Source organism: Athene noctua, chromosome 4, assembly GCF_965140245.1.
Source record: "Athene noctua chromosome 4, bAthNoc1.hap1.1, whole genome shotgun sequence".
NCBI lineage: Eukaryota > Metazoa > Chordata > Aves > Strigiformes > Strigidae > Athene > Athene noctua.
Window position 1 is genome coordinate 10,103,428 of NC_134040.1, and position 15,641 is coordinate 10,119,068.

The window sequence follows — 15,641 nt, forward strand, 5'->3', positions numbered from 1 at the left end:
TCAAACCTAATCAAAATCACAGCTGTGTCACTGTGGACCTGAATAAGCCTGTGCTTTACAGTACCTTACAGGATATTTTCTCCTCCTGCAATGAAGTCTCAACAAGTTCCACGCAGTGCTGACAGAGAGGGATAGTCTTTGAAAAGGGAAAAGGCTCTCAGCAAGTTCTTAAAATGTAAGTCAGATCAAATTATTGCAATACAACCTAAAACCTGTACAAAATCCTGTAATTTTACATGCATGATTAAATGTGTTCAGTTGATTATAAAACATTGCCTCAATATGGAAAGCTTGATGCTAATTATTCCCTCTCAGCGTAAGCAGAGTTGCTGAATAAGGAAAAAGCGAAAAGTTATGTGGATAGAATATGTTTGGCCACTGAACTGTGCAACAATTTAACTTCTTTCATTTAGAAAGTGTTGCTGGTCATCATTATAGTGTAGCCATAGGCCTGTAGAGGACAAAGGAAAAATTGAAGCATTCAGCTAGGGTTGACAGCTAATTCTGGACTCACGGTGATTAGATTCTGCACACACAGTAGCATGGGTGGGTTTTCTTGACCTTGTGACTTCTTATTGCAACAAGAACAAGAGCCCGAGCCTTGGGACCATAAATTACTGAACTTGCTCGTGCTGCTGGTTGGAGAGCAGGGAGGACTTGTGGCTAAACAAGAGCGGGTGGGCTGGAATATTACAAGATGGAAAGGGACCAAGGAGAAGTAGCATGCTGTTCACAGCAAACAGATGCTAACACCATTTGGCACAGACAGATATTTGTACTGGCAGCCACAGCAAATACATTATGGCTGGAGTTATAACTAGGTGGTAGCAAGCAAGGCAATTCTGTATGGATGCTAGAGGGATAGGGAGTGAAAATGAACGTACGGTTGCAGAGAGAGGTGTGATGCTATGGCAAATACTTTCATGGAACACAGCTTCATAATACTTTGTTTTCCCTTGAAAAAATCTTCTGATTTCTAGATGTCTCATGCTTATTTCCCAGACAAAAAGTGTAACTCACTTTTCGTAGCCAGCCTGCAGCTTCTTGACATTGACAATTACAAATTTCACCTTCCCTCAATCACAAGAGATGAATCTTCTTAAGGAATAAATTACCAAAAATTACATGTATGGTCAAAATTCAGATTTGCTAAAGTTCATTCTTAAAATCATCAAGTCCACAAAGATAAACACAATGCTCCCAAATAGGGTGAGCAGGGACTTATGCTTGATCACATTTACAGATTCATAAAGAAATGCATACATAAAAATGCTTATCAAGACAAAAAAGAAGTTACTCTGTGTGTGTATATCTATGTATATATATGGGAACTCATTGGCAAATACAGAGCCTTTTTTGTGTTGGGGCTGGAAATACCGTCCCAGACATCTAAATGTCAGCAAGTCATCAAACTTCTACTTCGCTGATGTTTGGGTTTTTTTTTAAAGCTGTAATACATATTAAGAACACAACAACTCTGTCCCAGCAGGGATACATTTACACTAGGTTACCAAAGAGCAATTTTTTTACATTTTCAAATGTGGAGGTTTCCTTTAATATGTGTGTGATCCATACTACTCACTCTCAGCCCTGTGCAAACTTCTTGGCCAGCCTAACATGCAAGAGTGGTTTGTCCCAAACTTGAGCTCAGGAACTCTCCAATAACCTTCTCCCCGTGCTGCCTTGTAGCTCACCAGGACACAGGGAGAAAGGCATTACCACAAAAGGTCCTGGAACACAGGCCCCTTCCACTGTTACTGCAATTCAGAGCAAGCACCACTGGTAGCAAAGAGCCCAACCTGCTTTTTTATGAGCAGCTGCCACTAAAATTTTCTCTGAGTTTATACACAGAATTTTGTCCCCACTGGCCACCATCTCCATCATAGAACCAGGGCATGAAATTTTACTACATTTAAAACTTATTTATGGAATATTGTATAAATTCATCTTAGATTCTAGGAAAACGTACATGTATTTGCTTTACATTCTCTCCCTATCAAAACATAGCACTTCTTATACTCAATGAAGTATAAATATATATGCTTCCTTGGAGAAAAAGTCCTAGACCATTAAGACAGCAAAGACAAACATACAGACCATAGCCTCATCTGTACTTTCAAAAATGCTTTTGTTTTGGCATGCCAATTAATCTGTAGTTTACTGTATTTCAACCTTCTGAGGGTCACAGGATTTAACTCTTACATCCTTTCCAATGTCAGTTTGTTCATAATAAACACTCATATTTGTTTTACAACCAAGACCAGCTGGTGGGTTTTATATACAGCAAGAATGAGAAATCTGACAAAAGTGATTTATCTTCATAATCTGAGTAGAGGCTAGAACCTTCAGTAGAATCTTAAAACTACTCATTTATTTGTTCAGGTTGCTGGGCTTGCTTTCTTTTTTTTATTACCATTGATTGGATGCAATCTTAGACATTTGGTACTTTCAGTAAGAGGGATTTATTTGATAAATGGAAAAAGGTTTCCTGGCAGGTAGCTTGCTGGACGTTCTCAATTTGATACATGCTCATGTTCTGCCACAACGGCAGAAGGGAGGAGCTACTGATGTGCTCATTTGCTTTAAATTGTTTTCACTTTTGGTTGAAATCATTAAGAGTGACACAAAGTACAGAAATGACGTACAAAAAAGGATGCAATTAATTTTGGTGCAATGCTGTCAGATTGGTGCAACGTCCTCAGACATCGTATTGAACACATTTACAGATATAACTGTGGTGTACTCCAGTTGGTGGCCTGTGGCTCAGATTTGGCCTGGAGGACAAACCCATCAGGCTTGCTGCAAGAAATAAAGCACAGTGTTCATGCAGTAAAGGTTGCCTTAACCACCATACATCTTCCACCTGCACCCAAACATCACCCAAAGCCAGAGGCTGTTGATTCCATAGTGGCCAGCAAAAATGAGGCAGGTAGGAAGGGGTTATAAGTGAGAAAAGGCACATGGCTGCTGATGTTTAAAATATTGCTGTAAGTTTATGTCTCATGTTGGATGCCTTAGGGCTAGCAAAACCATGTATCCCCTTAACTATCACTGCATACCTCAGGAGAAGAAAAATCTGTACAGCATTGCCAGCAATGACAACTTGTGACCTGAAGATGACCTAAAGGGACAGGGGCCTGAAATGTATTGGAGATGAGGGTACAGAATGGATGTTTCTACAGTTCCCACTGATTCAACAACTGACCCACTTAGATGCCCCTTTTGGTAGACCTTTTGTGGTTTGTTCTGGTTTGAAGGTAGAGCTCATCTCCATGCTCCCCAGCACTCTGTGATACAGAAAAATCCTTGCAAATGTGAAGGCTAAGTAACAGCAGACTACGCTTGTTAGTTCACATAGTCAGAGGAGCTGTGCTGACATGTACAAGTAGGTATTTACAGCATAACCACTTACAAGGCAAGTAAGACTCCCAGGGAGAGTCTGCAAGGAGATTGATTCTGACATGGCCAAGCGTTCCCTGTAAGCAAGCATCGGTATCAAAAGCAGAGCACCTGCAGGAGCACTGGCTAACTGGCTGTTCAGAGGATGGGAAAACATTGTGCCAAGGCAGCCAAGTTGATTCTGGCTTCCAAGTCTACTTATTCAAAAGGGACCTGGTTATTGCATAAGGCTCTGCAGGCATATGTGAAGCACCTGCTATTTTGGAACAAAGGTGCAGGCAAGAGAGATGTTTTTGCTCTAGTTATCTGCATATGCTATTAATTCTACAGATTGGGTTTTACCATTCAGTTATGGCATGGACACAACTGATTCACACTGCCCGGGTGCTGCAGGGGCCTCCATAACTCCAAATATTCCCCTTTACCGCACTCCTATTCAGCAGTTACATCACCTAAGCACCTACACTGTTGTCTCCTATTTCAGTAAATAACGTCCCAAGCCATAGGCTGCACTTCTCCAAACAGAAACCTTCCCTGTGCCAACAGAAGATGCCATGAAAAACCGAAGAACCTTAAAAGCCGAGTAACGTGCCAGGAAAGAGAAGTGACTTTGCCGTGACAAAATGTACATCCACTGTGAGAAGGTTATTCAGCATCCTGCAGTTCAGAATAGCCTGTTTTCAAGTTTGTAAGTCAAATTCACTGACAGTATCAGGCATTGATTCAAAACAAAAGAATACGAACTGAAATGGTAGAGAATGAATAATCTCTCGTGTTCTTTTCCAATACAGACCATACATGGTAAGGATTTAGCTTCAAGATTTGTTCTTTACTGCACCTTCTGTGACATTCTGAATTATGGCACAATAGAAAAATCAATTAAAATGACTACTAAATAGTTCCTTATCTGCCACCAAATCACCTTCCTCCAGAAAAGATAATATTTCTGCAGTGCATTATACATGAATTAGCCTTGCTGTTCTAAATAGATTTGAAATCCTTTAGCCAGCAGCTTCAAAAGAAGGGTGAGCAAGCAAACTACGGGTTTTATATAAGCACAAAATAACTTATAAATATGTAGCATTACTCTAAAACCTAATCTTTTAAGAGGTTTTCCCTCCCTCTGTGATGTCTGATCTTTATTACAAATGACATGAACCAACATTACTTTTCTGTTGGTTACCCCCCTCTGCATACAAGCAGAGATGTACACTGCTTATCACTCACTTCTCAGTCATCCTGCATTCAAAAGCTCTCACTGGAAGAACAGCTTTGTACTGGACAAATAGAAATCATAAATCAAAGTTTTAAAGCACAGGGAAATTACTGCACACTTGAATTTCTGGGAAGCTCAGATACAGTTTCACAGTTGACATGTATTTCTCACTTGACCACAGAGATACCACCGCTCTGATAATTGGGCTCCTGGTGTGCTGAAACCACCACTTAGCCCTGAAGATCAAAGCTGATTGCCTTCTTGTTTGCTCCATCTCATACATTTATTTTCTCTTTTCTTATTCTCTGATTGCAAGTGCTCCAATATCTTTTAATCCATTTTTTATATAACATTTACCATACCAGGGAAATAGTCCAGAACTGAGTCCTAAGCACTCATGCAGCAGCTCAGATTAAAAACCCAAAAACTTCTGAGTTCTCAGAATGCTCGAGTCCTGATCAAAACTTTGAGACTTACATACGCACTTTCCTTCACTCTTACTATGTATTCTGTGAGATTTGAGTAACCTCAGCAGACTTACCTAAAACTTTTTCTTTGAAGTAATATGGTGAAGAATATGAAAATAACCACAAAATTTTTTTGATCAAAGACGAAAATGAAGAAAATACAAAAGGTACTTCTACCATGGGAAGAAGTAGCACCTCCACATACAGCAAATGACATAAAAGATCTCTTTAGATTTAGCTGAGACAACCTTACTTAAGGCTTTGCATCTTACACAGCCCTCTGAAACTTGTCAGATGTAATGTCATACACCATATTAAAGCCTTTACTATACAGAACCCGACTCCACTGATACAAAGGAATTCATACTGATACAACAATTTGTAGACCAGTGCTTCATGAGGCTGTTAGAAAAAAAAGCTGCAAGAAATGCTCAGTTTATCACCTGACTTTGCCTCTAAACAACATTTTATATGACAACATTTTATAGTCACTTGCCAGAGCCAAATTTCAAGTTTTCATTTTAATGATTACTTATTTATACATCAGTGTTGTCTCATTTTACTTCTCAAAAAAAAGAAAGTACCTTCAAAGTCCCCATCTCTGGCTTTTGCTGCAAGTTCTGAGGATGATATACTTTCTTGACATAAAGCACAGTCTTCCAATGCTGCATTCCTTAAACCCTGATTAACTGTAAAACAAACCAAAAAGTACTCACAGTAATATTTCTCCAATTTGCACTTAAAATATTCATGTTTGGATTTCTGGGAGTAGATCAGCAGCATCTATATGTACCTTTTAGACTTCCTGCTTTTTCTTTGCCCTGACACAAACCGTTTTAAAAGTCTCCTCTACTCTTTGGAGTGACAACAGAAATGGAGGATGCTGCTATTACAGGACATACAGTCCTCTTCTAGCAGTTTAGTTGCATCCTATCTTTTATTTCCCAATTCTTAACTTAGATCCTTTACAAAGAAGTAGATTATGAGAACAACCAGAGATTCCCATGGTAAATCACACACATCAAATCAAGATATCAGAGAGCCTTCATCCCAAAAGTCTTTTATTTGCTCATTTTGTTTATACTTAGTCAACACCTTTCAAAATGTAATAGTTCATCCATAAGAAATTATTCCAACCAAGTACTGTTGACTAACATATCACATTCCTAGTGATAATTCATTATATGATCAATATATATAAAAAAATATATGTGATATATATCAATATATCAATCAGTTTCTTTATTACTCTTATTTGAATGTTCAGGAGCTCTCTGATCCTCTCTTCAGCAAGTCTAACTCCATTTTTTTTTTCCAGTTAAAAAAACAGTCTCAACATTATGACATCCTGCCACCTTAAAAATTTTGTGGAACTTTCAACCGCAAGCAACAGAAGACAAATGCCTGTAGTGCAGAGTTGGGTTGGAGTTTTTTCTAACTTCAACCACTTTTTAACTTCGTGTTTCATATAAAATCTTCAATGCTTTTAAATGACACTGGGAGAAAGGTAAAGTGAAAGTTTTCAACCATGAGGAAAGAGAGAGAAAGAGCTCTGATCACCTTCAGATGCTGATAGTTCTAATCATAACGAAGGACAAAGGTAATTGCAATCTTGCTGGGATGACATGGTTATTTTTAGGTAAGTTAGAAGACTTGCCTCTTTGAAAAAAGAAATAATCAAAATGGTGACAGAAAAAAATGTCTTGCATTAGCTCACGATCTAGCTCTGGTTTCATTATCTTATTTATCTAGAATTCAAAAGCAAATATTTTTCTATTTTGAAGTCAAATTCATCATTCTGCAATTTCTTCAGGATAGGCCAGATTTCAGCATCTTACTGAGCATTCTCATCTTATTATCGCCTCTTTTTACACAGCTATGTAAACTTCAGAATCAAAAGACAGACATCTTGGAAAATTAAAACATGTCCAGTGTGAAACAATACCAGGGGGTGTGTGTGTGTAAATCTGTGGAGTCCAAACGCTGCATACATTATGTTATGACTGTATGTGCTACAAACACTGCTCTGTTATACATAAGCACATGGAAATGAGCAGATGCACTCTGAAGCCTTTAACTTTTTCAACATTTGCCTCAAGACGTACTCCTGTGTACCTATACTTCCAGTGACTTCAACCTGTTTAGAGTCTGTTTCCATGACTATTTTTTAGAACTTAGGTCAAATCACTATATAGTGAGTCCTGTCAAAAAGTTAACAAAATGTTAAGGAAATTCTTGTCAAACAGTTCATGGATCCCCATGAGGCTACCAGCAGAAATACAGAACTATACAGAACAAATGTTCACAACTGTTTACCTTTCTTTTGTTTTTCCTTGTCTTCTGTTTCAGGTTTGGTTGCCATAACTTCAAACAAGGTCTTTAAGATACTTCTCAGATCACTAGCATAGTTTGTCTGCAGCTGGTCAGCAACGCCTAGGAATTTAAGAAAATGGGTAAACCATTACTAGACTATTGCACTGCCCTTAAAAAGTATTTACATTTGCCCATTGCTACCAGTAATGGCCTCATATTTATTTCTGAGGGGATCACTTGCTGCCTGTGTTAGGAACAAAAAAAAACCACATTTAAACTAATTTTCTATAATGGCCAAGTTACATTCTCACCCTTATGCTACCTGCTATTTCATACATATCTTCCTTGTTCTTTGGCAGGAAACAGAAATTCCTTTTGCATCAAAATACAACTGCTGCAACAAATTTCTTCCCTTGAGCACATAAGGGCATCACCAAGAAGAAAGAAGCACTTTGAAATCAAACCTGTTGCATGCCCAATCTCTTCATCACTATAGGTTTAAGATGTCTGCATCTCTGACGCTGTAAGTTCCCATCAGGTAACAGGTCTTCTAGACCAGTCTGCAGCTTAGGCCCCAAAACACAGCCTTCCTGCAACTTCATCTCGAGTTTGTTCTACCATAACTTTATGCGCACCAAAACAAAAGGATAAATAGTTTTTCTTTTCAAAACAAAAGGCTACTCTCCTACCTGAAATACAGACAAAAAGGCGGTGAATAAGATCATTACTGCCATGAAATCTGGATCTGATCTTTTCTCGTGTCGCAATTTTAGCAGCCTGCAAAGCGAGTTGGATTTCTTCCTGATCGATGTCATCAGATGAGCAAGAACTTGTCATTAAACTGCTGTCAGACAAAAAAGAAAAAGTAATGTAAATCTTCACTCATTTGCTCAGGATGTTCAGCAAATCCTAAAGGATTTGTGACTCAGGCAAGACACTATAGCAAACCGGAACTAATTGCTGTAAATTCTTGTTGAAGTCAATCAACATGCATTTAATCACCATCACATTTGATTTTCCCTCTGTGGCATAGCTGCAAAAAACTTTTAGGCAGAAAATAATTTGTCTGTATTTTACTGCATTTTCCTTAGCTATCACAAAGTGCTATGCCATTTTTCACATTAACTTCTTCTAGAAGTTCAGTCCTGAGAGCATAACTCCACCAAAAATCTGAAAGGGGATTATCAACCGGAAAATGAGAAGGTCAGTTCTGAAGTCAACTTAGAAATTTATTATTGTGGAACTTAATTTAAAAAAAAGAATTTCTGAATTATGTTACCTTAAAATAGTGAGAATAGAATCTAATTATAAACTTACATAAGAAAATGGAAAGAAGAGTGATAAAATATAATTTACACAGTAGAAAAGTAGATTAGTCCCCTTATATACTTAACTGTAGAAATTACTGAAATGTCAAACTACTGTAAAAGAATGGCTCATCAACTCAAGAGATTAAAATGCATCACCAAATGTCCACTAGAGATTTAAATTTTCTTTTAAAAACCGGATGCTCAATTGCCAGCATGTCCACCACCTCACACCCCTCCCACTGCCTTTATGGAGAGGAAGCTTGAAAACCTGAGACTGCAGGGACGCTTTGCTGGAAATCCTGCTTCAAATATCAGGAATTAAGTAACCTAAATCTAGCTGTATTTCGGGGGGGGGGGGAACACGGGACGGGACGGGGGGGCGAGAAAGTAAGTACTTGGGAAAGAAGTAGCCCTTTGCCAATGGAAAAACACTTAACTGGGAGTAGAACGTAGGATGTAATTACATTGAAATCCTAAGGATTCACTGTGTTGACTGAAGATGTGCCTTCTTACTCAGCTACATTTAGAGACAGAAACACTAAACCATTTTCACCACATATTGGAAAGAAATTAATTTCGCCAATGATACAAAAATTAGAATATTTTACTTATAATCATACTTTGGCTGTCTAGAACTCCAGCACTTTCTACTATGCAGACAACTACTATGTTAAAAAAAGTTACTGACTGCATAAATAGCATGCATAATGAAGTAGTTTCTAACATATTCTGAGTTTAATCTGCTTTCATTAGGTGCTGAAACATTCACCACCTTGCAGATCCCATCCCTATGGCAGTATGCATGAACAGTTATTGCAGGTTAAGACACATAGATAATATGTATAATTATTTATAACAAAATTTTAAAGGATAGAGTTTTGAAATTCTTCCTGTAGACTATACAGATAATCCTTTAAAATGTAAACATGAATTTATTTGGCCATACAATCTTAAACCCCCTAGTAAAAACAGAACTGGGAATAAATAAATACATACTGGAGATTAATTATTGATAGAAGTATCAATGGAAAATGTGTAGCATGAGTACTTTAACCGGCTCCCCATTCTTTCCAAGACTGAGCAGAGAGCAGGCTTGCAGGACATGAATTTTGTTCATGTTATTTATTGCTATTACAAAAGCAAATTCTTGTAAAAAGATGTTAGTTCTATGTTTACAGTTCCATCCGCACCACAAGTAAGAAGGTTTATTAAGATACTGAGAACCAAGTGAGAATTATCTGTCTCAATTTTTCCTTTGCTTTTCCATAGGGAATATAAAATATATATATAATAGCAAGCCTGTGTGCAGTGTGGAAAGGTCTGTGTTCAAGACAATGAAAAGGTCATGTAAGAATGCGGTTTATGAAGCAGTAAACTGAAAGGTAGTAAGAGCCAGGAAGCAATTCCTGATTGGCAATGGTATGCAGTTAGACGATTGTCTGTTCACACAAATGCTCACATACACAGATAAAGGAGTTGGTCTGCCTTGTAACATGGCTAAATGAGGTCTACATTTTTTTTAAAAAAAAAAATTATCCTATAGTGCAAATGTGTGTATCACTGTAAATTGATCTCCAAGGCAAGCATGGACCTCATGACAGATACATGTGCAGTCTGTGTGTGTAATTATGTAACCCCAATACAACAGTCTCTGAAACTCCCAGTAAACAAAAACCTCAGTGCAGGGGAAAGCAGGGGTGCTGATTCAAGGATGACTCTTCCCTTCAAATCACAGTTGAAGAAATATTCCAAAGTAAGGTGTTAAGTGGGCAGAGAGCTATGAAGAGTGCTTTTCAAGAATATAAACTCTTTGGTCCTTACCTGTTTTGCAGAAAGGAAGAAAGGCTCATGCCACAATTCTGACCAAGCTCTGACCAATTTTAATAACAGCATTTGTCTTTCCAAGTCTCCTCCAACAGGGAGGAATACAGTTTTTACCTATTTGCTAATTCCTCCAAGGAACGTGGTTTGACCTACTTCTGTTCCAGGCTATTCTGTGTTAGGTTTCGTGGTGTGTCATTACGACTGGTCATGCCACACCACAAGACTGACTGGAACTTTTCTGTCCTAAAAATCCCTAGCACAAAACACATACAAATTGCTTCAGCACCGTGGAATGGAAGGTCAGCATGTATGCACACTCACATTTATAACATACTTTCATATGTAGTCACGTCAAGTACAATATCCACATAAAAGAGGTTCAGATTAGAAGATATGTTGCATTTGGGATTGCTTGTGCCACAGCAAAGAGAAAAGTGAATGTACCAGAATAATTTAAAACTGGACCTAAGAAATACTACAGAGTTAGAAACACTCTGCCTTTACCATCAGGACCAAGTTAGATTTAGACAAAAATAATTTTCAGAAAATGACTAATGACCATCTGTTTCTTACTTTAAAATACATCTTATTGTTAGAGATCATAGCCAGAAAATTAGTATTGTAGAGGCAGTCAGAAATACTGTAAGAACAGAAACATCACAATTATTTCAGATAAACAGGAAAAGAGACAGCTTTTCTTGTAATAAGGTATCTCAAACAGCAGCAATTGCATCTATGCAAATATTGAAGATACTAATGATTTTTAAAAACAGAAACTACAGAAAATAAACCTGAATTTTTATCTACAGAGTTCAGCTTGCTTGTTCTCCAAATTATTCTTTCAAATAAACTATTTTTTAGTTCAATAAGGAATACCTTTCCTACTTGGCTTATCTAACATGTATAATTTGGCTCAAAATTCTCAGCTGATACCAAATGTGTAGGAAGCATTTCATTAATATCAGACTACACTCACATCTGGAATGTTTAACTGCTGATATGTACAGAATCAAGCATCACTGCAGAATACAAATAGCCATACTAAGAAGCTAGAGACAAGTCCTCATTTTCTCAACTACTTGGTTGAAGGGAACCCTGCATTACGCAAGAAATTAGGTTAAGAAGAGATAAGACCACAATAAGCATAGAACTCCCCTCGCAAAATATTTATCATATAAACAATGCTGACGTGTTTATTTTTCAGACCGTAAAAACATTGCAAAGATAATATGTCTGAAGGCGAATATCAAGAAGTAAGATGTTATGTCAAAGCTGGATTCCAAACACTAAACCTGCTTATACATGATAAAGGGATACCCTTTGGCAGATACAATTAATTAGCTTTTTACCTAACTTGGCTAGCATTTATCTAGCAATTATAAAACTACTCTCCATTTGTCATGTTAGAAAAGTAGCAAGACTCAACACTTCAAAGATGTATTTCTAGAACAGTTACTGGTCTCAAGGTTTGACTGTAAAATTAGTCAAATCTGTAAAAGCAAACAAAACCCAATAAAGTAATTGTACATAATGTCCTCTTTTACCTGTAAAAAATATCTTCACAGCTTGTGAGCCAGGTTAAGCAGCAGTATCCATGCATAATGGAAAACAGGGCAGGAACAAGGTTATGGCTGACAGTTTCAGAAGTGGCCAGCCATTTTAGGTAACCATCTGTGATACTGTAGGCTTTGTGTTGTATTGTTGGTCATTGACACTCATCCAAAAACAGTAAAAGCAGCAAAGGCTAAAACTGAACAAAGTCAATTGATACAAAGTTGGTCCAAATTTAGGTATTTTACATTTGTGCTCAAAAAAATAGTCAACAGCGGTAGAAATCCATGACCACTCATAGATGTTTCCTTCCAAATTTGTCTGGAAGTCTTTGTTTCATTAAACCTGAATTCTGCTCTGAACTGAATGCAGAATGTATGAGATTCTCTGAAAGAATTTCTCATTATTCACACGCCCTCAGAATATCTGAAGTATGCATTAAATATACAGCAGCGGAAGATTAAAAAAATGTAAAAGCTCACTATATCCCACATAATGAATACAAAGAAATCAACTGAATTATCATGTTTTCGGTAGAATAACGGAAAGCTTTTTAAAAAGTGGTTTGGTTTTGTTTCTTTGTCTTTAGAAATCCTGTATCAAAAGCAGGAGGTGGTCACTACTTGCAAAGGAGAAAACCCAACACACCTATTCTCCTATATATGATGCAGTTATGGCACCGAATTTAAAAGGAACTTAAGACCACCCTCTAAGTCTATGAATTCAGGCAATGTTTTTGATTACAACTATTTTTCAGGTATAGCTCTCAGGAGATTGTCAGTGGTGCCTTTAAACTCAGAGGGTTCAAGTTCCAGCAAGACAAACTCATCCCAGCTAAGTCTAACAACACAGTTAGAAGTTCAATGAACAACTATGTTTACTAGAAAAGCGTTAACACGTAATTCAGTGACCATCCTTACACCATTAGTATTACACAAATACCTGTGACATCAGTGATTCCTATTCACTTGCTCTAGAAATCTCCAAACTACACAAGCATAGACAGAAGTAGGACACAACTATTTGCAACAAAACAGGTAACACCTTCCTGCTGTAGTGTGGATTCAAAGCTTGTGAATCCACTTCACAGTGAATTAAAAATCCATGCATTAAATGGTACCATTCTGATGCAGGTGTTTACCCACTTTGCAAAACCACAGGGATGCATCTTGAGACAAAAGTTGCTCTTACAGTAGCAGGTGAGACCCTCTTCTGTAATAGGGAAATGCGAAAACTTTGCAAAAGGATTTCTATGATTTCATACATTCCTACTGACATAGAAGGTTACTGCAATTATAAACTATGCTGAAAGTTTTTACAAAGTGACAGTAGTCCAATTCTTAAATTATGAATTATAGTTCATTTAAAAAAATTGATGAGAGACGGCCCACAAATTATAAAACAGTGTGGTTCATTGGACTCAAATGACATAAAGTTGGCCTTAATGAATCTCTCATGTCCATTACTTAACATGTCACACATTTTGAATAACTAAAATATATACCTGTATAGCTATATCATGTACATGAATATCCCTATATATACACACATTATATTTTGAATATTCTAGTTCTTACAATATTTCTCAAAAAATTTTATCATGAGCTCCCTGGCTTTAATTTTTTTTCATACAGAGTTTAGCCAATGGCCACCTTATGCTCTGTGTACAGTATCAATAACATACACTTTTTATCCAACCTACAATATTTAAGTTTTTCTTTCCCATTTGAATTTTTTCATATTTTAAGTAAATAAAAATGTCTAAAACAACTTCAGTAATGGATACATTCATCCCACTGATATTTGTGTAGGCTGTAACTGGAAATCCCACCACTACCTGTAAACCTATTTTTCCCAAGTTGTTACTCTTACTTTTAGACTTCATAAGGCTGTAGTCAACTCTGAGTTCCAATTTGAAAAAAAAAAAAAAAAGAAATGACTGCTCCAAAATCCATCTAAAACTTCAGACAACAGTTAGGAAAAGAGAAAGGTTGTATATATGAGGAATGACAAAAGGAAAGTGATAGGGATTTGGTAAGAGAAGTATGTCTCCATGGCAGTAAAAAAAAAAGTCACTACCTCCCATTCTGCTTTTTGTATACCTCTGGCATTTCTTTTTGGATAATCTCACAAGAAACACACTAAACAACAGGTTAAAACCCTTTGGTTTCTAACATGTACTAATTCCGATACAGTTCAGAGGAAAATGGTGAGATTAGTGGTTTCTTGCAGTTACTTTAAATCAAGGAGGTGGCTATACACTCTATTTTAGAGTCATTTAAACCAAATCCAGAATATGTCTTATTATTTCAGTAACAGCATATAGTTATTTAACTAAGGACTATATTTTAAGGAATGAACCCAGAAGCTACATTTAAAGCAGACTAAGAAAAGTGGTTTTTTAATTCAGAACTTTATTTCTTGACTTTTTAATCCTAATGTTTTAAGTCAAGAGGGTTTTTTAAATGCAATCTCTTAGGTATTTTCTCCCTATTTTAAGAGAAAAGGCTACACAGGGGAAAAAAAAAAACAAAACCAAGCCCTGAAGTGTTCACAAGGCTTCAGAACTTTGTCTTAAGAAATAAATAATACAACTGCATGCAAATCTCTCTACCAGGCTAGGCGCCACACCAGGAGTGAACTTGAGTAGCATTATCACATGTATTAGTGATGCCCAGCGCCATACATGGCAGGACATATGCTAAAAGCCCCATCTGCTGTCAGTCTTCTGAATTCCACAGTAAATTATTTTTTATACACTGCAAGATTTGCAGTAGCCCCTTCTTAGACTCTTTTGTTCCAGTACAGGTGGTCAATCTGAGGTCAGCTGATTGAAGTAATTCGGCTAAGGGGATTAGCCATGTGTCCTAAATGATACTTGCCATCAGGAAAAATTCCTGAGCATTGAAGTCTACTGAATTTGAAATCAACAGCAACAACCTCTGCTCTGCACCCTGGCAGCTTTTGCAGCTGCCTACTCGGTTAAAAGAACATCTTGAATCCTTCCTCAGCTCTTCAAACCTCAAACTGCAGAGCACTCTCACTGTACTTACCATGTTGGACTTCGCAAAACACACAGCTGTGGAAGCAGCATCTTGCTAAAGAGATCCACCATAAGAAACTAGACAACTGGTTTATTCAAACTCATTACCACTCTGGCCCTAGTTTTCAGAAGAATGCAAAGATACTGTATTTCAGATGGGAATTAAAATAAACAACATTGCCAGTGCAATGTTTATCAACTTTAACAGTGCTCTCTCACAAATAGCTTTTTTGGTCATCATAGGTAAAACTTCTGTAAGAGTTCATATGAACAAATAGAGCATTATCAACAGGGCTGCTTTTTAACCACCAAACTGGATGCCAAATCCTTGCAAGTACTTCATTTACTGTTTTTCTTAAAACCCAAACCAAAAGGGATAAATCTTGCAAGATACAAGTATTGTAAAAGTCAATAAAAGTCAGAACTGATAATATAAAGTAGAATATTGCTTAGATTCTACTAAGATTTTCTCAACTCCACCATGACTTTTTTCTCTTAACACTTCCTTGTAATCAAAC

At 37.1% G+C, this 15,641-nt stretch overlaps 1 protein-coding gene across 3 annotated transcripts in view; it reads right to left on the reverse strand.

The window, feature by feature from the left end:
• The window catches only part of ZFYVE28 (zinc finger FYVE-type containing 28), a 159,377-nt gene that overhangs the window by 8,775 nt on the left and 134,961 nt on the right, over positions 1–15,641 (reverse strand). For all 3 annotated transcript variants that reach the window (XM_074904400.1, XM_074904399.1, XM_074904401.1), the window contains 3 exons: positions 8,085–8,239; positions 7,399–7,515; positions 5,667–5,771 (listed from right to left, as the gene is read on the reverse strand). In XM_074904400.1, coding sequence (XP_074760501.1) covers positions 5,667–5,771; positions 7,399–7,515; positions 8,085–8,239 — 377 coding nt within the window. The remainder of the gene's footprint in view (positions 1–5,666; positions 5,772–7,398; positions 7,516–8,084; positions 8,240–15,641) is intronic.